Source organism: Taudactylus pleione, unplaced genomic scaffold (genome assembly GCF_031769625.1).
Source record: "Taudactylus pleione unplaced genomic scaffold, aTauple2 ptg001123l, whole genome shotgun sequence".
NCBI classification, from domain to species: Eukaryota; Metazoa; Chordata; class Amphibia; order Anura; family Myobatrachidae; genus Taudactylus; species Taudactylus pleione.
The window spans coordinates 2,745,633-2,769,694 of record NW_028285524.1 but is presented as its reverse complement, the minus strand read 5'-3'; the positions used below and the strand labels follow the sequence as shown (position 1 = coordinate 2,769,694).

The 24,062-nt window shown below is 44.9% G+C and overlaps 1 protein-coding gene across 2 annotated transcripts in view; it reads left to right on the top strand.

The window, feature by feature from the left end:
* Positions 1-24,062, top strand: part of TNR (tenascin R) — a 459,197-nt gene that overhangs the window by 230,523 nt on the left and 204,612 nt on the right. For both annotated transcript variants that reach the window (XM_088461904.1, XM_088461903.1), the window contains exon 2: positions 8,760-9,283. In XM_088461904.1, the coding sequence (XP_088318030.1) occupies positions 8,803-9,283 (481 nt within the window). In that variant the 5' untranslated portion in view covers positions 8,760-8,802. The remainder of the gene's footprint in view (positions 1-8,759; positions 9,284-24,062) is intronic.

Sequence of the window (24,062 nt, the reverse complement as noted above, 5' to 3'; positions counted from 1 at the left end):
ACAACATTCTGTCAATGTCGATGTTGACCTCCCATCCAATGGCATATCTCTAATGGGTGCGCAGCCTGCATCCATATATAGTTAGTTATACCTACTTCTCAGCAGTCTCCAGAGTGCTCCTCTGCAGCGCCGGGATGGGATGTCTCTGGGAATAAGACATGGACGCCATTTTCCTGGAGACCCGTGCATGCGCAGTCGATTCTGGCACCCAGTCAGAATCTACTGCGCAGCCAAAGAGACGGTGGCCCGCACTGAGTCTGCACAGGGGCCCTCTCCTCTCTTAAAATGCCCCTGCTCCCGTCCATATCCACTTTCAGAACATGTCGACATGTTGTACCAAGCCCCAATGGTCAATTATGGATTATATCATTATTTGTGTGCGGCAAGAATCTTCCTAGAGCACCCCAGAAATGGGGTAAAGGGGATACAGGAACATGTTGAGGACTGAAGGTTTTTGGTTACACACTTGTATATGATTGACATATTATAGGGTATCCTTTTCCTCCAGTCCTTGTTTACAAATAGAGTTTGTGCTTCTTTTTGACATAGTTTTTTTTTTTAATCTTTATATTGTGGCTTAGCCTTAACCAGAGCCATACCTAGACTTTTTGGTACCCTGTGCCAGAGAGAGCATTTGCGCCCCCTCCCATTTTTTAAGTAGGGATATAAGATAGCGCACCTGAAAAAGGGCCATGGCCTCATGGGGAAGGGCCAGGGAAGAGATGGTGGCGGCCAGGAGATGCTGGGGATAAAAGAAGAAGCTACAAGTGAGAATGATAATAAACAGGAAAATTGACAGGCCCAAACATCGCCCCCTGCCCTGCGGTGCCCTGTGCCATGTCACTGACCGCACTACCCTAGTTACGGCCCTGACCTTAACGCATTGTTTAATAAAGTTATATTATTACTGTTACATTGAACTAGTTAGAGTAATGGTGCGTACAGATGGGACGATCGACAAGGATAACAATATCGTTGTTCGATCTCCTGGGTGTGCTGGACGATCAATATCGATCATCCAGCACACCACCAACTCATCAACGACTATAGCGATCCATCGCGGGTCCCACATAGTAACCTGGTCCATATCGACCAGTTGGCCTGCAGGCACGGGCGATGGTGTATGTCATGCAGAACTGTACAGTGATATAGCTGGAATGTCATACCTCTATGAAACAGTTTGTTCTGCTATAAAACTGGATGTGTGTAAACATTTGCAGTCTGTTCACTCATCCCTACTACACGGGGCAGATAAAGCAGTGAGTACAGCTTCCAGCAAGGGACTGCAATGCTGTGTTCAATGCATGTGAGACCAACAGTATAAATTATACCCCTTTATGGTTATGAGCTAATGATAATTTCACATTATCACAGCAGGAGCAGCATAATACAAGCAGGCAAATTACAGCATTTCTGTTACCGGTTGTACATATACATTTGATAACACCATTCAATCTGTTTCAGGTGAGCACATAAACATAGTAACACTTGCATGAGTAATATGCATTAATGAGAATAGAGAAGTCTCAGTTTGTGACAGCTTTCAGTTCATAAATAAAATGACACATTGAATGACTAATACCTATACGGAACCAAACCCCACCATAATTTATCCACACAACGAGATATATGGTGGAACGTGTAATATATACAGAGCACAAGGTTTTGGTGTCTATGGGCCTAATTCAGAGTTGCAAGAACCCGATAGTTTGCTTACAACTGTGATTGTGGTGCATCTGTGCATGCGCTGGACCCATTCAGCGCATGTCCTCACACACAGCGCCCCCTGAGCCGCAGCCTGTAGCCGTTTGGGGGCAGGGTGGTGGTGGTGGTGCCGGCCTCCATCCACAATCTTCCGATACAGACTTCCTAGCCTCCGCTACGGAGCTGCGAGGGTCACTCTCTGAGGAAGCTGCTGAATCCTAAGGAGGCGGAGAAACGCGTAAAGGCACATTTTATTTCAAAGACCAGCTGGTATTGTACTACTTGATTATCTCCCGGGAGTATTGTGAGTACAGGACTTTTTTTTAAGCCGGGATTTCAGTTTTCTAAAGGGAAAAATCCCATCGGCTCCCGTCTTTACTGAGGAGTGATTTATATGCCTTAAGATTGGGCCTTTTGGCGTGTTTGCAAACATCCTGGATGCATACAAACATTTCATCTGCAAGTGATATGTTGTAAGCCTGGACTTATGCATGCCTGTTACTAACCACTTTTTGCCAATACATATGTGGAGTTTTTTATAAAGACTTTCATACTAACCATTCGCTTTGGACAGAGACTAACACTATATCTGCATGTATAGAGTCTAAGCTGACAACTCATACGTGTAGGTTTGCATGCGTGCCCGCAATTATATTGGCACATTAAACAGCTTTGCTTTTGCAATATTGACTGCAGTATCTGCATGCGTGCCCGCAATTATATTGGCATATTAACTAGCGTTGCTTTTGCAGTATTGACTGCTATATCCAGTTTGCATCTTTAGAAATCTAACGGATGACCTTTATATGTTTGTTTGTATGTTTGTCTGTGTCTTGGGTGGTATATCTACCTAACGATATTTTTTGTACTAATTGCTATATCTTTCAAAGACCATTTATATCAATATTATGGTCTAATATAATTCAACTGCTAATTTTTTGAGTAAGTACCGGCCGGTCTAACTTAATTTTTAGTAATTGTATTTTTTTATGTATAATACATGTTATTAAATTCTGTCTATTAAGCGCTGTCTACTATTCTCATTTTTCATTCTTCTGGTTAATAGGTAAGGCATAGACCTATTCTTTAGATAGCAGCTTTAGATGGATAATTAGACCTTGTTTTTAAATATCAATATACATGTGTGTGGTCTAGAGCGCTTGGTTTTTTATACACTTTTGGTGGTGGTGGTGCCGGCCTCCGATACAGACTTCCTAGCCTCTGCTACAGAGATGCATTGGTCACTCTCAGTAACCTCAGCATTAGCCAGAGCAGAGAATGCGGGGATTTGCAGTCCGGACATCTACTTGGTCAGCTCACTACTGGTTGTCACCATGCCATGTAATGCAGGGTCATGAGACCATTGCACTGAGAACCGGGGTTCCGTAGTCTGCCACTTCAGCCACTCTGGTACACAGGCTGCAGCTGCAGACCCTGGACCTCCCGTCTGAAGATTTTAATTTTTTTGTAACTTTATTGTGTTTTTTTTTTTTAAACTTTGCTGTGTTCTGAGAACACAGGGCCTGATTCAATAGTGCACACTAGTGCACTGCTGAACGCAGATTCCCGATGTTTGAGAATCTGAGCAGACGCCAGACTCATTCTGCGCATGTGCAGAACGGATCTGCGAGTTCGCTTGCAAACTGGCAGCAGGCTGTCAGTGATTGACAGTCTGCTGCCATTTGGGGGCGGGGAGGGGGCCGCGACAGCCTCCATTACCCGAAACGGAGGCGTGTCACCGCTGTTGGGGTGGAGGGAAGAGGCCAGGATGTCCGTCAGGTGACAGAGATTTCCTGGCCTCTTCCTATAAACTGCGGCAGCCGGCTGCGGGACCCAATCGGTCACCGCAGCCGGCCGATGGTACGCAGATTAACTGATGCTGCGTCGTACAATGCAGCTCGGTTAAGTAATGCACAGGGGGCGTGATACTTCCTGCTGCCAGGGGCGCCGAGAGAGGGGGGGAGCGGGTACAATTTACCCTGGCTTCTAGAGGGGCCCGGTGGGGGCCTGGGTCCGGCTACGCGCCCCCCCTTCCTCCTCTTTCCCTCACAGCAGCCCCAGCTTGGGATGCAGTGGGAGATTGCTCTCGGTTGCTAAGCAGCAGCCACAGTAATCTCCTATGCCTGAGGGGGGGAGCGATCACACTGATCGCGTCCCCCCCTGGCTTTGCGCCGGGCTGAGGGGCTCACAGCGCCCCCCCCCATCGTGCAGTGCTTTTTTTTCTCTCAAGGGGGCGTGGCCACGCCTCCCACAATTAAGCCTCGCCTCTTCTTTACCTGGGCCCGGCGGCGCTCTCTACGGCCCAGCCTGCTGCATTACCATATCTGCAAAGGATCGCAGTTGCAAAGTTGCCTGTGATGTTGTGGGATAGCATTGAATGAAACTCTGCACCTGTCAGCAATGCTAAGACCCAGATTCGTGACATAATCCTAATGTTGACATTCTGACAATATCGACATTTTACCTGTTGGCATTCTGAAAATGTCAGCACACTGCCTCTCAACATTTTAACAATGTCGACATCATAATAGCGACATTGTCAACCTTTTGACTACATCGTCTAATGACAAACCTTCCATGGGCTAACATAAGGCCTCCCTATACCTGTCCTCTATTTTTAATTTAAAAAAAACTAGTATCAAAAGAAAATCATAACTCGCAATATGTCCCATATACCTGTAGTCTCTACACTCTGTAATTATTTGTTTTGTATTAATGAATATCTTTTCAAATTATTGACACATCAATCTAAAGGGCCTGATTCAGACCCGATCGCAAGCGCTATGCACTCGCAAACGGGTCGATGTTAGCTCCCTGCGCATGCGCCGCCTCTATCACCCACAGCTTAACAAGCGGCCAGGAGGCCGGCTCCATAAAAAAAAAAAAACGCCCTGATTCAGAGCGAGCACTCTGAAAGTGAGTAGTCACGTCTGACATGGTGTCTTATGATATTATTCTATTAAAACTATTTGCTCAGTAATAACACTTAAAATGTAAATATGGTGATCAGCTTAAATTTATTTATTAACATCTTATACAAACAGGATAATTCATTACTATGACTATTTTTTTGCTTAATTGCCACTACAAGAAATGATCAGGAAGTCTGCATTAAGCAGTGACTAATGCTGTATATTTATTTTGCTAATAAATAAGGAAAACCATAGACCATGGTCAGAGAGTACATCTAAGGATAATGATGAAAAGGTTATTTTCATGAGTTTAGTCTATTTACACTGCTCCCTCAAACCCATTTTAGCCGCCTTCCTGAATACAAAAATGTAATTTGGGGGCACCCTAGCAAGACCTCTGCCTCCCAGGACGCAGAAGTACATTATTTTCCTGCATGACAGCAGATGATACAGAGTGCGGATGGGTTACAGAGGGCAGCCAGGCAGTAAACATTTCTGCGTGTAAAAAAAGCAGACGGGCATTTAGGAAATCTAGGTGTCTGTTCTACTCAAGTGTCGGATTGTGAGAGGCTGCATTGAGAAAATGAATGCCCAAATTAGGACTAAAGATTACCGTAACACTTTGACTGCTGATTACAATTCAGAATGTATCAGTTACAGCATATACTTGTGATGTGCAGATTATTAAAGATTTTTAGGACCATTGTACATTTCGTGAACAACCTCCTCCTCCCCCAACTAGTAGACCAATGGAGATACAGGTTGAGTCTCCCATATCCAAATATTCCGAAATACAGAGATAATGAAACCTTTGATTTTTGATGGTTCAATATATACAAACTTTGTCTAAGGCACAAATTATTAAAGATATTGTATAAAATTACCTTCAGGCTGTGTGTATAAGGTGTATATGAAACATAAATGAATTTAATTTCTGAACACCAACTTTGTTTGAGCCACAAAATTGTTCAATATATTGTATAAAATTACCTGCAGGCTGTGTGTATAAGGTGTATATAACACATAAATGCATTCTGTGGGTATATTTGGGTACTATTCCCAAGATATCTCATTATAAATGCAATTATTCCAAAATACGGAATATTCCGTTATCCAAAATACCCCTGGTCCCAAACATTTTGGATATGGGAGACTCAACTTGTGTTATTTATGAGGTCCAGATAACAGTTACTCTTATTAGCAGCATCCAATCAGCTTTGGGGAAATGTGTGAAATGTAGCCTGTGTATTCCACTGTATTCTAGACTAAAATTTCTGGTGAACCTCTCATTACCAATAATGGGTAGCTTCCGAATCACTGGAGTTGGGATGTAACCCCTGCAGTTCAGGAGCTATTCACCTAAATGTTCCTTCACCAACTATGAAAGCCATTTGTTGGGGTAATGAGGTATAATGGAGAAAAGAGGTACATTGGCAAAAAGTTTATTTTTACTGGAATTAGGGGGAGATATATCATCGGCAACATCGCCGATGCGGTACATCCCCCCCAACTTCACGTACATACCGCGGTTAATTACCGCGGCATGTACCAAGAATATTGCAAAGAACAGCTCTCTCGATGAGAGCTGTCCTTTGCAATGCTGCCGGGCAGAGGGACTTCCGGGTTTAACACCCAGAAGTCCTTCTGTGCATGCGCAGAAGGACGTGGGTCGCGGGGGCTCATGGGAGGGATCCATTTGGATCCCTCCCAGCCCCGAGCATCACGCTAAGAAGCCCATAGGCTTCTATTGGGTAACGCCACCAGAAGGTGGCATTACCTAGCAACGCGAAGCAGCAGAATGCAGCGCATTCTGCTGCTTAATACATACGGTGGAATGCGGTAAAACCCCGAAACTGCATTTTCGGGGTTTTTACCGCATTTTCGCCGATGATACATCTCCCCCTTAGCCCTTAATCTACTGACCACTGTGAAGTATACTTAGAAATGGCTGTAATTATAGCTAGCAGAGCATATCATACATACAGATTTTCCTGCAGGAATTAAAGACCCACCAATTCCAGTTTCATTGCTTCACTAATTTTTGTCACAATTGTATTGCACAATAATAGGTACTGTTGGCACTGAGCTCTACTAAGTGAATTCAGTGTCTGAGGAATTGCTTTACTGATGGGCCTGCCCTAAATGGGTCACTGTGCAACCTACATTTCCCAGCATGCACCCTGTTAGGGCTTGATTCAGAAGCGGATTGCAAATGCAATCGCAACTACAATCGCTTAGGGATCTCAGTTGCTAAAATATGTTAATGTTTGTCAAAGCACAGATGACATAAAGACACTTACTGCTGCCTTCTCATATCCGTCCAATGTCGCAGGCCTGCATAAACATCGGTACCATCGACGCACATGAAACAGTCATGCAGCATGTACGGCAGGTCTGACCAACCGCAAACACTGCAGCTCTCCTCCAGCGCAGAGAGGTCTCCTGCTGCGACGTAGTTGCTAATGGCTAATTTATGCACGCCCGTCTAAGGACATTGAAACTGTTAGACACGCCTGTGTTTACTTAACCCCCCTCCCATTACCACCCCCAAACGCTGACCATATGACACTCACTTTGCCAGTGGATATGTGCGAACAGTGCGACTTACACGCATACAAAATGGTAAATAATTGATCAAACTGCGTAAACAATGGCATTGCCTCAGCTGCTAAATCAGGCCCTTAGGGGTATATTTACTAAAGTGAGGGTTTTTAGAAGTGGAGATGTTTCCCATAGCAACCAATCAGATTCTATTTAACATTTATTATCTAGCTTGGGGCATATTTATAATTGGTGCAGGGTGTGCAGTGCACACGGGACCCTGCACCCATACTGTTTTTTTACACTTACCTCTCCGATGTCCCATGGAGTAGCGCTACAGAAAACTCCTGGAAAGTGGCCATTTTCCAGGCATATGGCGCATGCGCAGTAGGAAATCACCGGAAAAATGGCTGCCGCACCATTTTATACGAAGTGGCTATGCTAAAATATGCAAAAGCGCAAGAGGCATCTTAAGTAAACAGACGCCCACTCCAGTCTTCTCTGATCCGATGCCTCGTCCAAAGATGCAGCCATCAGATCTACTGCGTGACCATCGGACTTCAGAGTAATCCTGACAAAATCAGGCTGCTGGGGACAGTGAAGCTGCATCCATGTGAATCATGCTGTGATGTTTGGGGCCCTACGAGCGATATCACAGCCCCAGATCTGCACATGCACAGATCTAAAAACATCGGAGATGTTTACGTACATCTATAAATTAGGTCCAATGTCATGAAATAAACATATTGGCTTAGTCAATATCAGGTTAAGGCATTTGATGTACTATAGTATTCAAAGATTTATACAGAAGTCTAAAGAACATCATATTTTATATTGTTTCCAAAACATTATTTTTGTCCTGAAAAAAAAAAAGTTATCTAAAAACAAAACTATACATTGTATTTTAAAGTTCCACCAATGATAATGAAATTGTTTGTGTAATCGAATGTGAAAATCTATAGCAAAGTTATCATTTGGCCAAGCCCATAAAAGACATGGGGACCCATTTAACAACGATCCTAAATACCAGCGGCATATTTAGTTTAGTATCGCAGTGATACAAAGAAATATGCCACTGGCATTCATCATTACTTACCTCGCCGGCGAGGTCCAGCGACATCTTCCTCTGCGGCGGCGTCCTCCGCTCACCTGCTGGCAGCCCTTCGCTGCCATTGATGGGCCACTCTGTTATACATGTGCGCGATGGTCAGCCTTTGCATGACTGATTAACCCGGCAGAGACCCGGCTGCTGCCGGGTCCCCATTTCCGGCAATGGGAGCCATAAAGCTCAAGCCATCTAAAGATGGCGCGAGAGATGCAGTGACAAACAGTGCTAATCTTAGAAAGGATGACGTAACCCCTTTAGAGAGTGCTAAAGGCGTTATGCATCGTTGTTAAATGGGGCCCATGGATCCAGCGCCTGGTACACATCTTCAGAACTGTCAAAGTGTTCTTAATTGCCAATCCTCTGCAACATATTTAAAGTTTTAGTATATTCCCATCCCATTACTATCCACTACACTAATCTGCATATTCCCTTTCAGACCTGACAATATGTCAATAATCATGATGTTCTAACATATTTACATCATTTCTTGACAGACCACTGGGCTCTGGCTGTATTTCTGGACACCGGTGGGAGAAGATGGGGAGTGAAGGAGCGAGCGGTGCCCTTGGTCCTCTACAGGTGGCAGTACACCTCATCGTGCTGATGTGTATACTTAGGCTCACAAAGTGCCATGCTGAAGTGCCCATGAGCCAGACACCCGGGATGCACCTTCCTGCCAGAGTTAATCTGACTGATCGTGGAGCTGGTAGCAAGCACCAGCCTCTGGTCTTCAATCACGTCTACAATTTTAATGTTCCACTGGGGTTTCCCTGCACAGTGGAGCAAGAATCTCCTGAAGAAGCGAGCTGGGTGTCTCAGCAGACAGAGAATACAGCAGATGCTGAGAGCCAGATAACCTTCACACACAGCATTCGGGTCCCACAGAGGTTATGTCAGTGCTACTCAGCCCCACTGGCGGTGCAGCACCTCCTTAGCAGGATTGAGGCTCTGGAAAGAGAGGTGCTGTTGCTCAGAGAGCGCTGTAATGACAGGGGATGTCAGGATGCAGAGGCTACAGGTATGAATGCTTCCTTCTAATCCATTTTTTTTTTTATACATCCTATTTCAATATATATCGACTGATTGACAAACTCTACAAGCCCATAAAATGCAGGTTTTCAGTATCTGGCAAAAGCAAATGCCTATAACTTGTAGATTGAACCAGTATACCCGAGACGTAGCCTTACTAATGTAGCCTGTACTTGAGTATTGACTCAAAAGACAAAATGGCCGCCATGAACGTTTTTAGGGCATATGTTGGATTCACATAGTTAACCATTTTTTTTAAGTAATTATGGAGAGTACAAGAACAGTTTAGAAAACTTTGTTAAAGGTTTTCTAAAGAAAAAAAAAAAATCAACATAAAAACAGACAGATTCGGGCATTCTGCCTGATCACCAAACTGCCGGGTCTGACACACACAAAGGACTAAATTGCACAAATTGGGGTGATTGGGAAAAATAACCACAGTTACATGCCAAATATAAAAAAAGTAATGATACTTAGCTGCTTGTTACTGTGGTGCACAGTGCGTGGTGTCTCCATCTCCTGTTGGTGGAGAGCTGTGTTAGTGTCGAGTGGGAGGTCCATTTGACTGTTATTGGGTAGGAGGAAAAATTTAGTTATTTAATAAATTAATTTGAAAAAAACTGTCTTGGGTAATCCGTGGGGTGTGATGGTTTAAACCAACGCGTTTCACCACTAGTTGTGGCTCCCATAGTGGATTCTTTAGAAAGAAGCAATGAAAGATATAGCAGAATATGGTCTTATAATGAAAGTGCTTGCTGGCCCTTCCGATCAATACTGTCAATATTCAATGGTTTGTAATCCCGCACTTTTGTAAATTGCCGTAACCCACTACCCATCCCCAATACTCCTTTTATGACCTACAGTAGCCCCTGATTCTGAAGATATCTACTTTTCTAATTCTACACTCGACTGACAACATAAGAACAAAAGGGGAAATTTAGCTTAGTGTGATGTCAATACACAAATTAATGTGAATTCTGTCAAGCAAAAAGGGAAATACCTACACTACATTAGGTTAAACAAATAGGTCCTTCAAACATTTGCCTGGGTGTACTTACATAGTCAACTGCTTTGGCCATACATAGGTACAACACTCAATTTCCTATGTTTGGATCTGCTTCTGGCAAAGCTCTCTGTGTATACTATTGCAGGATTACAGATAAACTATACATGTGCATGTAAGAAAGAGTAAGAGCATCAAAGCCTATTACCATTTCCCCATTCAGTTTTCTCCTAAAACACCTCGTACAATAGCCTCATTTATAGCTTAAATTTGTACATTGGTTTTCATTGGAAAGTCTGCGCAGTACATTCAGTTTCAAGTAAACTGTTCAGGGAATCCAATACTTGTCCACTTCACTAAGCTGATTCATTGTGAAGACAGAATTTAGTTTTGTACAAGGCTAGGCCTGCACGGTCAATTTTCATTCACTGCAATTAAGTCTCGGATTTTATGCGATTGATCTCCTGAGATTATTTATACAATGGTAACAGTTCCCGAGGTTCCGTGTTCTCTATATCAGCTAACATTTGCTGGCCAGAGTCGCTTTAGATCTCTTGGATGATTGATTAATCTCTGAAGCTCACATGAAGTTATTAATTTGCGGCACTTGCAATTGAAGGAGATCATCGTACTGAGCAATATTTGTTATGACATTAATCTCTTGGGATCACACGACTGAAAATCACCCCTGTAATTTAGCTCTAACACATCCAACCAACAATGTAGTACAACCTGTGATCCATTAGCTACTTTTTATCCCAACGGAAATTATTACACTAATTGCTTCATCAAGGATTTTTTCTTTTTTTTTTCTTTCTATGAGGCTGGTCAGTAAGCTTTAATTTATTTTACAGAGTATGTTTTGTCATCACAAAGCCTGTTTCTGTTTAACTGTAATAACCTCTCTAATTGTGGCCAATTTACTAACATTTAAATGTAAAATTGTGTTAACTTATGTCAACCAATCAGACATTTGCTTTCATGAAGAGCATTTTCCTTGGTTGTGAAGTTGTTGGCATCTATGGGGTGAAACATTGGCGAGTCGTAGTTATTGCTTAGTGCAAGCTAGGGGTATGAATGATGCTCAATATTGTAAGAGAAGATGGTAGTAGTATGCAGGGCCACTCTGAGAAATTTGGGTTCAATTACTTAGTGTGGGCATCACTATAGTGGGTGTGATATAAGAGATAGACAGTAATTAGATAGACAATGTCTAGGTAGACACCAGATGTCAAACAGTCAATAGGTCGACAGGGACAAAAGGTCGACGCACTAAAGGTCGACATGTAAGAAGGTCGATATGTACAAATGGTCGACATGAAAACTGTCGGCTAAAAAAATGATCGACATGAATTTTTTAAAATTTTTCTTTTTCTTTAGCCCTAATCTTCACCCTAACCCTCCCCTTGGTGCCTAACCCTCCCTCCTGGTGCCTAACCCTAACCGTCGGGGTAGGTGCCTGACCCTAACCATACATTCTAGTGCCTAACCCTCCGGTAAGTGCCTAACCCTAACCCTCCCTCCTGGTGCCTAACCCTAACCGTCTGGGTAAGTGCCTAACCATGGGGGTAAGTGTCTATCCCTAATGTGATATATTATGTAAGTGCCTAACCCTAAACCTAACCCTAACCATAAAAAACAAAAAAAAGCACATGTCGACCATTTTATGTCGACCATTTTTATGGCAACCTTTGACCCTGTTGACAATTTGTCCCTGTTAACCTTCTTACATGTCGACCTTTAGTGTGTCCACCTTTTGTCCCTGTCGACCTATCGACTAACATCTTGTGTCTATTACTGTCTATCTAGAGTCCGGAACCCGACTACAGTATGGGGGGGAGATATTAGGCTCCCTCTGTAGATGCTGCACTGCTGAAAGGCTTCACCATCTATGGGGTATGGTAGCACCTCTTTGCAGATCTGGGCCCCCAAACACACCTGAGTACTTTATAACACCCCCTTGGTACTCTTGGTAGGACGGACTTTGTAGTGGTTTTCATTCTTTGCACCATAAGTGTTTTAACTAAAGTAGGGGTAGACTGAGTTTCTAGGAAGCCATTGAGTAAAAGTGGAGCATTGTGTTTAATGATTATATCTATGAAAAGCATTGTGCTTGTGCATTTTTTTATACTTTTGACTCTTATTATCAAAACTAGCTGTAGATACTTAAAAACTAAGCGTGATTAATATTTCCATATTTTCATGTAAATTTGCACCTAAATGCAATATCAGTAAATAACCCTCAGCCGACTACAACTTGTGGCCAGAGACAGTGCTACCATTAAGAGAAGTGATGCAGTCACCTACAGCAACCACAATTCAGAAGCACCTAAAATGCTGAATGTGATATATTATGATACTCATTTAGTGGCTCTATCTTCCCCTGAGGGTTTCTGCACTTAATGCTCCTGCAATAATAATAATAATAATAATAAATGCATCTCCTTCCTCATTCACTGACAATGGGAAGGTAAGGGTGTGTTTAATTAAAATAATTGAAAGTAACCTGAGCATGCCCTTCCTTGCGCAGTGATACTGCTGTGTCAGAGAATGGCTGGGAGCATTGTGCGTACAATGACATCACAGCACAGTGCCACACTCCCAGCCTATCACTGCCATGGAGGAGCAGTACAGCATCTAGGGATAGATGTTCACAAGGTCCGAATCGATCTTTTGGATAAATAGGGGACAGTTAATTGCACAGGAGACCCTCTTTGCTCACAAAAGACAACAGAACACTTCTTAACAGCGCAGGCAGTGCAAACAGGGTGATTAACGGACCAGACGATATATACCGTGCACATTGGAAATCATCTCTGGACCCTAAATATCTATATGCTTAACATACCAGTATTTGCTGTCCATCTCTAGTAGCATCAGACAGCAGTGACATTTCCCACGTTTGCCCACTCTCTCCCACCAACCACCACCATCACTTGCATCACACAAGGTAAGCAGTTAGTGGGAGTACAGTAAAGGACATGTCTGCAGAGTAGGGGTGCTTAGGATGCCCACATATCTGCTGGAACTACAAATCCCAACCTACCTTGTCAGCCTTGTGCTCTGTGTAGCAGGCTTAGAGACCTATACATTCTTCTTTATGGGCACGTTACACATGTAGAAACACTTAAACACTCATAGACATTGACGGCAGATAAGAACCATTTGGCCCATCTAGTCTGCTCATCTAGGGTTAGATTATTAGGGTTAGAGTGTTTGGCAGGTTAGGGTTGCATTAGTGTTAGGGTATTAGAGTTAGGGGTTATGGTATTAGGGTTAGGGTTGGCTTAGAGGATTGGGCTTGTTTATTGTTAGTGACTCGATGTACCCCCCACTCTGTGCCCTGCCAGCCAAAAGGCTTACCTCCACATTAAATGAACACACCACTTGCAAAAAGTAACATATCGCCAACCTAGCCTATTTGTCTTGTTCGTACATCTAATAGGAGGTTAGACAACACTTGCTGCCTGGAATAGATCCAGTAACCTTATGATAGTAGATAAATTCCACAAGGTGCGGTGTGAGGTAACACATGGGTCAAACTCTGCTTGCAGGCTGAAGATGTGAGAGAACACAAGTCTTCTATGAAAGGGTGATGGATGTGCAGAACAGATTCACAGCAGAATTTACGTGAAGGCAGCAATAAAGTTCTGAAAATGCTTAGAAAACACACAGGAGAGCTCTATAAGATACAGTAACAGAGCGAGGAAATATAGCAGAGACTAATTAATACTTATCTGACAAGTATTTATGAAGAATGGAGTCTCTGCAATCTCATTAGACAGTAATCTCAGCTCTCTCGGAGCAGGAGGTTGCTAGGTCGATGCAGTGGTCACTAAGAAAAGTGGATTGTTAAGTGGGAGAGGACGTTGCAGGCTGATGTATTGATGAACATCTCGGGCGGAGATACGGAACGAAGCGTTGCAAACAGAGAGGAATCAATGTGGAAGGTGTTGAAAGGGCAAACACAGGAAAATGATGGGCTGTGAAATCTTTGATTAGGATGTCACAGACGCATGAAAAGCACAGACATAACTAGTAATTATCATAATACCCTATGGGCTAAACTAGTGCTTTCTAGGCGATGGCTGCATTAAAACTGTAGGAGGGGGTTATATTAGTCGTGTGATGTGACAATGTAAAACAAGAATTACAGATAATTGAAGTAATATACTGTAGCTTATTCTTTACAACATTTTTTTTTTTATTAGTATAGTTTGTGCAGCAGCAGGAAGCACCCTAGACCCACAATATGCCCAACCTGCACAAAAAAACCTGCCTCTACCCACACTGCACACCTCCTTCCTCCGGTTAACACTAATGAGCCCTCTGCACCAAATCACACCACTGTGGGCCCCAAAGCAGCTTACACTACCCACTGCACCCAGAACCTATTGCTTATTTAGAGCTGCGACCAGCAGTGTTACACAGTTTGGCAGCAACTATTCCTTCAACCCGTTCCTCGCCCCTGCACAGACAGATTGCCGCAAGTTAATGAGCTAATCCTTCTTCCACCACTCACGCCCTGTCTGCTGCTTGGCCCACTTGAGTACGGGAGCGATGATATATAGCCTATCCCAGTGGTTCCCAAACTTTTTTGAATCACGGCGCCCTAGAGTATCAGCATTGTTTTCAAGGCACCCCTAAGCCGAATGTTTGTTAATGAAAAATAAAAAAAAATTAAAATTAAGTAAATTGTGCTTACCTGTCATTCAGTTATGTGGTGGTGGAAAGGATTGCACTTCTGTTTATCCACATATTTACGTTACATTGACCATAAATAACTTGATTTGATGCTGATCCACCAAGCTAAGTCATCCCTGCAAGTGTCCCGAGGCACCCTATGGCACACAGTCTGGGAACCACTGGCCTATCCTATTCCCTGATACAGAAATGTGTATATGGAGAAATGGAATTATTATATAATCAGTAAAGTTGGGAAGCTTTAATTTTGTATCACACAGGCAGCTGTATGACAGACCCTCTTTGATTTAAATATACATATGCACAGGTGTAGCTATTTGTATACCAAATAGCATAGTGAAGGTTTTATCAAAATTGGTTTTAGTAGTTTTTGAGTTAACTCGGAACAAACAGACAGAAGAAAATTCTAAAAAGTGGTGATTCAGTCTAGGTGCCCTATTAACTACACGCCTAGGATGAAATTGCCTTTAAATTTTACAGTAACCAAGTTACAAATGTATTGATTAGCTATTAGTAAATAGGACCTAGTGAATGCTATGTGGAGGCGTATCTCCTCCCCCTCCACCTCTCTGCCACTACACTAACCCCTGCCACACCTTCCTGCGGTCCAGACTCCCTTCTCTATGCCCCCCACAGTGGAAGCTATTCCCGGAGAAGGGGATGGGTGCCTGTGGTCCAGGGGCGTATCTACCCATTGGCCAGGATGCCACTCGCCAGGGGCGCCGACTACGGGGGGGGCGCCGTCCGGAAGTGCCACCACCAGCCAAGGGGTGGACTATCCCCGCTAGTCCACTGCCCCAACAAGTGTAGGGCAGACCGCAGTGAGGGCCTGATTCAGAGTTGGGAATAGAGAGAGATCTCTCAACTGATCATCTTGGTGAAACCATGCTGCACTGCAGGTGGGGCAGATCTACAATGTGCAGAGAAATTTAGATTTGGGAGGGACGTGTCCAAACTGACATCTAAAGTGCATTGTAATAATAAAGCTCTGCAGTATTTGTGAGCTATATGCAAAAGCAGCCAGTATTTACATTACATGCAAAAATATGTATGTATTTACACCCCTTGCATTGCAACATGGTTTGCCCAGGTACACAGTTAAGTGCTATCTCTCTCTCTATTTCCAACTCTGAATCAGGCCTGAGAGCGGTCTGCCCTACACAGTTTACAAACACACAGCCGCCAGCCAATGAGAGTCAGACAGACTCTCATTGGCTGCTGCGTCGTCCACGGAGGGAGCTGGCTGGAGCTCACTCATGAGCCCCGTCTTCCGGCTCCACCCACAGCGGGTGATGGGAGAGATGTCATGACGTCTCTCCCATAGTGCAAGAGAAGAGCAGGGACTCGGAGCAGACAGCGGCGGTTGCGTCAGGAGCGGGGATCAGGTAAGTTGGATTTTTTTTTCTGTGTGTGTGTAAGCCTGGCACAGCAGGGGGGGCATTGCATAGGGGGTGGCCACTACTGGGGGCACTGTATAGGGGGGGCACTACTGGGGGCACTTTAGGAGGGGTGGCCGCTACTGGGGGCACCTTTTGGGAGGACTACTACTGGGGGCACTGTATCGGGGGGACTACTACTGGGGCCCTGTATAGGGGGGACTACTACTGGGGGCACTGTATAGGGAGGGACTACTACTGGGAGTACTGTATAGGGAGGGACTATTACTGGGGGCACTATATAGGGGGGACTACTACTGGGGGCACTGTATAGGGGGACTACTACTGGGGCACTGTATAGGGGGGACTACTACTGAACTGTATAGGGGGTCTATACTACTAGGAGTACTGTATAGGGGGGCTACTACTGGGGGCACTGTATAGGGGGCGACTACTACTTGGGGCACTGTATAGGGGGGACTACTACTGGGGGCACTGTATAGGGGGGACTACTACAGGGGGCACTGTATAGGGGGACTACTACTGGGGGCAATGCAGCATAGGGCGGACTACTACTGGGGGCACTGTATAGGGGGACTACTACTGGGAGCACTGTATATGGAGGACTACTACTGGGGGCAATGCAGCATAGGGGGGATTACTACTGGGGGCACGGCATTGGGGGAGGAGGGGGGCGCCAGTCCATTACATTGCCAGGGGCGCTTGGATCCCTAGATACACTCCTGCTGTGGTCATATGTACAGAAGTACCCATCACTGTGGCCAGACCACATTTATCCATCCATCATCACCATCATCAGTGCACAGTGGCAAAAGTTGTGCAAAAGATGCATCTGAGAACAGGCATATGTTGTCTGCTTACACAGAACTCTGCACTTTGCCTATGTGCAAACGCCCATTTACAACCCATTTTAGCCCTGTCATCTGCAAGTGGAGATGTATCTGAATTGCATATGACTCTACATTGCCTGTACTTGCGTACAATTGATGCAGGTGAATGCAAAGTGCAAGAAAGCGCACGATCTACTGAGAAAACAGACTTTCGTTTAACTCTGCATGAGCCACTTACAGTACAGCCATAATTCACTTGGCACAAAGTACATTTTATCCGTGCTGCAGTTGCCATAAAAGCTCTTCTGTTGAAGTGAAATGAAGCATGGCCTACAGCAGGGGCTTTCTACTTTACATTACACACATTCAATGAGTATTTTATTTTTACTAGTTAAAATAAATTCTAAATAATAGTTAGACAGATTCAGCAGCTGAATGAAATTTAAAATAACAGTTTAATATATAGTTATATACATAATGTAATCCAACAGATTAGAATGGATATTTTGTAAGTATTTAAAGGTAAAGGAGTTACGGTACTTGGCAAACATTTATAAATAACGGGAATAAGGGGCCTATATATCAAAGCTTGATGAGAGATAAAATTGTGAGGGATAAAGTACTAACCAATCAGCTTCCAATTTTTGCAGACTGTGGGCCGTATTCAATTAGAAGCAAAAAGCCGTTTTCCGTAAAAAAGTATCGCTGATTGCGGCTATTCGCCAGGTCGGAACTTATCTCAATTCCAGACGGTTTTCGCCTACACGGAAAGTCAATGCAATGTAATAGGTGAAAATGAATTGCCTAAAAATAGGAGAAAAGAAGTGCAAATGTTTTATTTTGGGGTGCAAACGTGGGGAAACCACTCAGAACCCTTGGGACAGACCCCCAAAGGACAACGGTGTCAAAAAATCCCGGAGAAAAAAACTTAAGAACACCCCAAAAAAGTACTTTGAGTTTGGGGGTGAAAAAGCACAAAGTGGGGGGACAAGCATAAAGACTAGCGAAATAGACTTCTTGGGGTGCTGCAAGTATGGGTGAGGTGTATTTATGATTGCAGGTGATTGCAACAGGTGCGTTTTTCACGTTTTTTAAAACCTCACAGAGACTTTAAATTATGCTAGCACCCATTTTCAAGTACCCCAAATTTGTCAGGACTACTTATTTTCACCAAAAAAAACTGCTTAATGCTATTCTTCACCACTTGTGCAAATACGCTAATAAGAAGCTATTGACACAACTTAACTACCCCTAATAGCTTTATTAGGGCTATTCGGGCACATCTATATTGATCCCCAATGTTAGTGCATCTTTTTGGGGAATTCAGGCTGGTTTCCCCAATCCTGACAGTACTTACCGCCTGTTCTGCATTCGCCACTTGCCGTTTTTGCGTCTTTTGCAATTGAATACGGCAAATAGCGTAAGACGCAATGTCAGCGAAAAGTCCAGCAGGCAAAACTTTTCTACAGGTGCGAAACTAATTAAATACCGCCCTGTGTTTAAAAAATGGTAGTTAGGAGCTGATTGGTTAGTACTTTATCTCTCACAATTTTATCACTCTCACAGCTTTGATACATAGTCCCCTTAATGTACACATTTTAGAGGGGTTTTGGGATAGTTTGGTGAACACTTACCATATTAGGGGGTAGATACACTAAAGTACCTATAATGGGTGCAGGGTGTGCAGTGCACATGGCCCCTGGGTCCAGATAGGGGCAACACCGATCACCCTGCACCCAGGTTCTTACATACTAACCTCTCCAGGGTCCTACTTCGGCAGTCTCAGCGTTGCACAAATCACTGCAAAAATGGCACGCCCGGCAATTTGCGCATGTGCAGTAGAAAAATTTCAGGGAAAATGGCCGCCGCAATTGTCCTGGAGATCTGCGAATGCGCCAGAGTGTACTCAGTTGTTCCACCAGCTAGAGAGGAGGGGGCCCGGACGGAGACTGCACACGGGGAACTGGTATGAAATACCGCCGGCCGCATGGCAGCCCCACAGGAGCAGAGTGCAACGCAGCGGAAGCCCGACAGCGCTGGAAATCCCCATCGTGGATAGGTAAGTATTTACTAACCTAACCCCCCTAATCCTCCTTAGGGGTGCCTAACCCTAACCTCCCCCCCAAGTGCCTAACCCTAATCCCCCCTCTAAGTGCCTAACCCTAACCACCCCCTTCCCCACTGCCTAGACCTAAGTCCCCCGGGGGGGGTGCCTAACCCTAAGTCCCCCCTGGGGGTGCCTAACCCTCCCTCCCCCTAGCCTAACCCTCCCGGGGGGGTGCCTAACCCTAAGTCCCCCCCGGGAGCCCTAAACCAAACCCTCCCCCCCGGCGGCTGTCCGCTCGCGGCGCCCGGCATCCCTACGATCGGGATGCCGGGCGCCGGTCTCCCGGCACCGTGGAAATGCGGGCGTCTACATCTAGATGCCCGGCATTTCACCCTTGCCGGGAAATGACAGTTGGTATTTAGGCAGTCGGCTTCCCGATTGCCTCCCGCACACGGGGCGGGAGGCAATCTGTGTAAGTGATACAGGAGAGGTTGAAGGACACTGAACGACAGCACTAGAACAGGGACAACTGTAACATAATTATGGGCAGCTATAGCATGCTGGTAATAGCCATTAACAAATCTCCATCATTACTAGTGGCAAAACAAGGTGCTTTAATAACCAAGTACAAGTGGTAAAATTCAATCATCCCTCTCTGTCTAGGTGAATATACACGCACATGCTGTGCCAAGTAAATTGTATGCTTCTGTCTGTTCTGATGCCCATAAATTAAATTAAGGTACTGCATGCAATAGCATGCAATCTACCCTGTTGTCTGTGATTAAGTGCAAACCTGACATCAAAGATACAATTATCCTGTTGCTACTCAGAAGCACAGGGAAAAATAAGTGGAGAGCAAAATATTTTTAGCATTTGATTTTCAGAATATAATTCTTCATGTGTGAAGAACTAATTTGCTGATCTTGTCAGTCCTTCTTAATAAATGTTCCGATAGACTTAATTAAATGACCACAAAACATAAATCACAGGACACAGTATAAAAAGTCACTGGGAAAATGTTTAGATAAAAGTTTCCACGCGCAATAAATAATTAAAGATCTTTATAATGAACTTTTGCAAACAGGAATGCTAATAGGGTATATAGAGATGCGCAAAGTTACATTGTGGCTGATCGCGTCACAAACGTGCGCATGCATCGCGCCATTCGATTTCCTGCACTTGCATACACTACGGTACGCTATGGCGCGTACTGAAATCGCTCCATGCATTCCTATGGAGGCGCGTCCGCATACCCAGTGCTCATATACGCTCGTGGGCGTACGTCTCGCGCTAATCGTGGTGCGATTTTCTCACACCAGCGGGAAGGATATAGCTGGGCATATCTGTAAATTACGAAAAAAGTTGCAACAATAGAAATACGGTAACAACTTCTAAATCTTACTTTACGTTTCTTATCAATCCCTTGTGACCATCCAGTTTATAAATCAGTACGTTTATAAATGTCTATGTAGCACTGGCGTCACCACTCGCCAGTAGAATTATCCTCTCATCTAAAACAGAATATAAGACAGAGAGAGAAGACTTTGGGCCTGATTCAGACCCACTCGCGAGCGGCTGCCCGCTCGCAAGTGGGTCGATGTCTGCACTGCGCATGCGCACGACGGAGGGAGCTCCGTCGTGCGCATGCGCGAGACGCGACGAGCGAAGGACTTTCCTTCGCTCGTAGTGTCTGATCAAAGGGGGCGTGCTGTCGATGTTGATTGACAGCACGCCCCCTTTGGTGGGCGTGCCTGCCAGACGGAGGCATTCCCAAGGGAACGCCTACCGTCAGAAGCCGGCCCCACTGACATCACTAGTGATGTCAGTGGGAGTGATTTTGGCTCTGATAGAGCCAAAATCACTCCTGGCCTTGCGGTTGAGAAACTCAACCACAGGCTTCTGCTCGCAGTGGCGATGGTCGCGATGGTCAAGACCATCGCGACCATCATCCTGCACGCTCGTATATGCTGTGGGTGGTGACCCACAGCTATACGAGCGTCCAGGAGGATGCTCCATATTTATGGAGGTGGGCCCTGATTCAGAGCGAGCTCTCTGGTCAGAGCGTCCGGCTCTGAATCAGGGCCTTTATCTTCAGCAAGGTTACGACCAACCTTTTCCAGGGCTAGATTTACTTTTGACCCTGAAATTTAAAATGGCAATAGTATTAAATGCAAAACATTCCTAGTTGTGCATTTAATAAAATTGCTGTTTTAAATTTTGGAGTCCGAACCACTGTGATACTTACCTCTAGACTTAATACCAGTGATTAACATATAAACAAAAATAATCAACTGAAGGGTAATTAGGGGCCGGGTTGGATTGGCTCACAGGGGAAACCCTCGGTGGGCCCCACTGTCCAAGGGCCCACCCCTTCCTCTAGGGATCAGGTTCCAGACTGTGCACTTGTATTATACATTATACATATATTACACTATACTGCACAGGGCTATGGTGTATTTTCTACAATGCATTGCTGTTATTAATCTGGTACATTATCTTGCATGCACTAGCAGTCTTTACTATATATATTTTTAAAGGGGCCCAGACTATGCACTTTCTAATGGTTAGCCAAGCCTCTGTGGAGGCTGACCACACCCCCTCTGGAGGCTGGCTACACCCCTAAGTATGGGTCCCTATCGCTGCATTACCCTGGTGGGCCCTTCATTCCCCAGTCCGACACTGATAAGGGGTAACTTTATTCCTGGCATAATAAAGAAAATTCTGCCACGATTCTCTTGCCAATTTAAGAAGTCAGATCCTCCACTTTAGGTCAGAGTGTAATTTTTTGGTTTTAGGCCTCATAACCACTGGTGTTAAATGCTAGTACAAGTCTGGTCACTAATGCCAGGGCACCTTTTTCGGACCAGCCGAAACTCATGCTATGGCCATGACACCAGAACATTTATTTTAGGAGATGGTTGTGTTAATCCATATTAGGGGTGTGCACCGGCCACTTTTCGTGTTTTGTGTTTTGGTTTTGGATCTGGATCTTTCTTCGTGTTTTGGATCTGGATTGGTTTTGCCAAAACCACCCTTCCGTGTTTTGGGTTCTGGGTTTTGTGTTTTGGATCTGTTAAAAAGCATAAAAACAGCTAAAATCACAGAATTTGTAGGTTTTTCTGCTCCTATGCTATTATTAACCTCAATAACCTTAATTTCCACTCATTTCCAGTCTATTCTGAACACCTCACACCTCACAATAGTGTTTTTATGTCCAAAACGTTGCACCGAGGTAGCTGGATGACTATGCTAAGCGACACGAGTGGGCGGCACAAACACGTGACCCATCTAGGCGTGAAACTGCAGTGGCAGACAGGATGGCAGTTTGAAAAACTAGGCCCCAAACTGTACATAATGCAAAGAAAAAAAAGAGGTGCAAGATGGAATTGTCCTTGGGCCCTCCCACCCACCCTTATGTTGTATAAACAGGACATGCACACTTTAACAAACCAATCATTTCAGCGCCAGGGTCTGCCACACAACTGTGGCTGAAATGATTGGTTCGTTTGGGCCCCCACAAAACAAGCTGGCAATTAATGTGTCCCTGCACAAACTGGCTCTATGGAGGCAAGATGTCATCCTCATCCTCCTCATCCACCGATTCCTCACCCTCTTCAGTGTGTACATCCTCATCCTCACAAAGTATTAACTCGTCCCCACTTGAATCCACCACCACAGGTCCCTCTGTACCTTCTGGAGGCTGGTCTCCCTGGAAGAGCTGATAATTCATTTTGATGAACATCATCTTCTCCACATTCTGTGGAAGCAACCTCCTACGCCTTTCGCTGACAAGGTTCCCGGCTGCACTATACACTCTTTCGGAGTACACACTGGAGGGGGGGCAACTCAGGTAAAATAGAGCCAGTTTGTACAGGGGCCTCCAAATTGCCTCTTTTTCCTGCCAGTACAGGTATGGACTGTCTGCCATGCCTACTTGGATGCTGTCACCGATGTAATCCTCCACCATTCTGTCAATGGTGACAGTATCATATGCAGTGACAGTAGACATGTCAGAAATTGTTGCCAGGTCCTTCAGTCCGGACCAGATGTCCAAACTTGGTCCTGCCTGCCCTGCATCACCGCCAGCGGGTTGCTTAGGATACCTAAGTTTTTTCCTGGCAGCCCCAGTTGCAGGAGAAAATGAAGAAGGAGCCGTTGACGTGTCACGTTCCGCTTCAGCTGACAGTGTGTTCACCAGCAGGTCTTTGCACCTCTGCAGGCTTGTGTCGGCCGGAAAGAGAGACACCACATAGGCTTTAAACCTAGGATCGAGCACGGTGGCCAAAACGTAGTGGTCTGATTTCAACAGATTGACCACCCTGGAATCCTGGCAAAGCGAATGAAGGGCTTCATCCACAAGTCCCACATGCCGAGCGGAATCGCTCCGTCTTAGCTCCTCCTTCACTTTCTCCAGCTGCTTCTGCAAAAGCCTGATGAGGGGAATGACCTGACTCAAGCTGGCAGTGTCTGAACTGACTTCACGTGTGGCAAGTTCGAAGGGCTGGAGAACCTTGCACAACACGGAAATCATTCTCCACTGCGCTTGAGTCAGGTGCATACCCCCTCCTTTGCCTATGTCATAGGTGGATGTATAGGCTTGTATGGCCTTTTGCTGCTCCTCCATCCTCTGAAGCATATAGAGGGTTGAGTTCCACCGCGTCACAACCTCTTGCTTCAGGTGATGGCGGGGCAGGTTCAAGAGTGTTTGCTGGCGCTCCAGTCTTCGGCACGCAGTCGCTGAATGGCGAAAGTGGCCAGAAATTTTTCGGGCCACCCAAAGCGTCTCC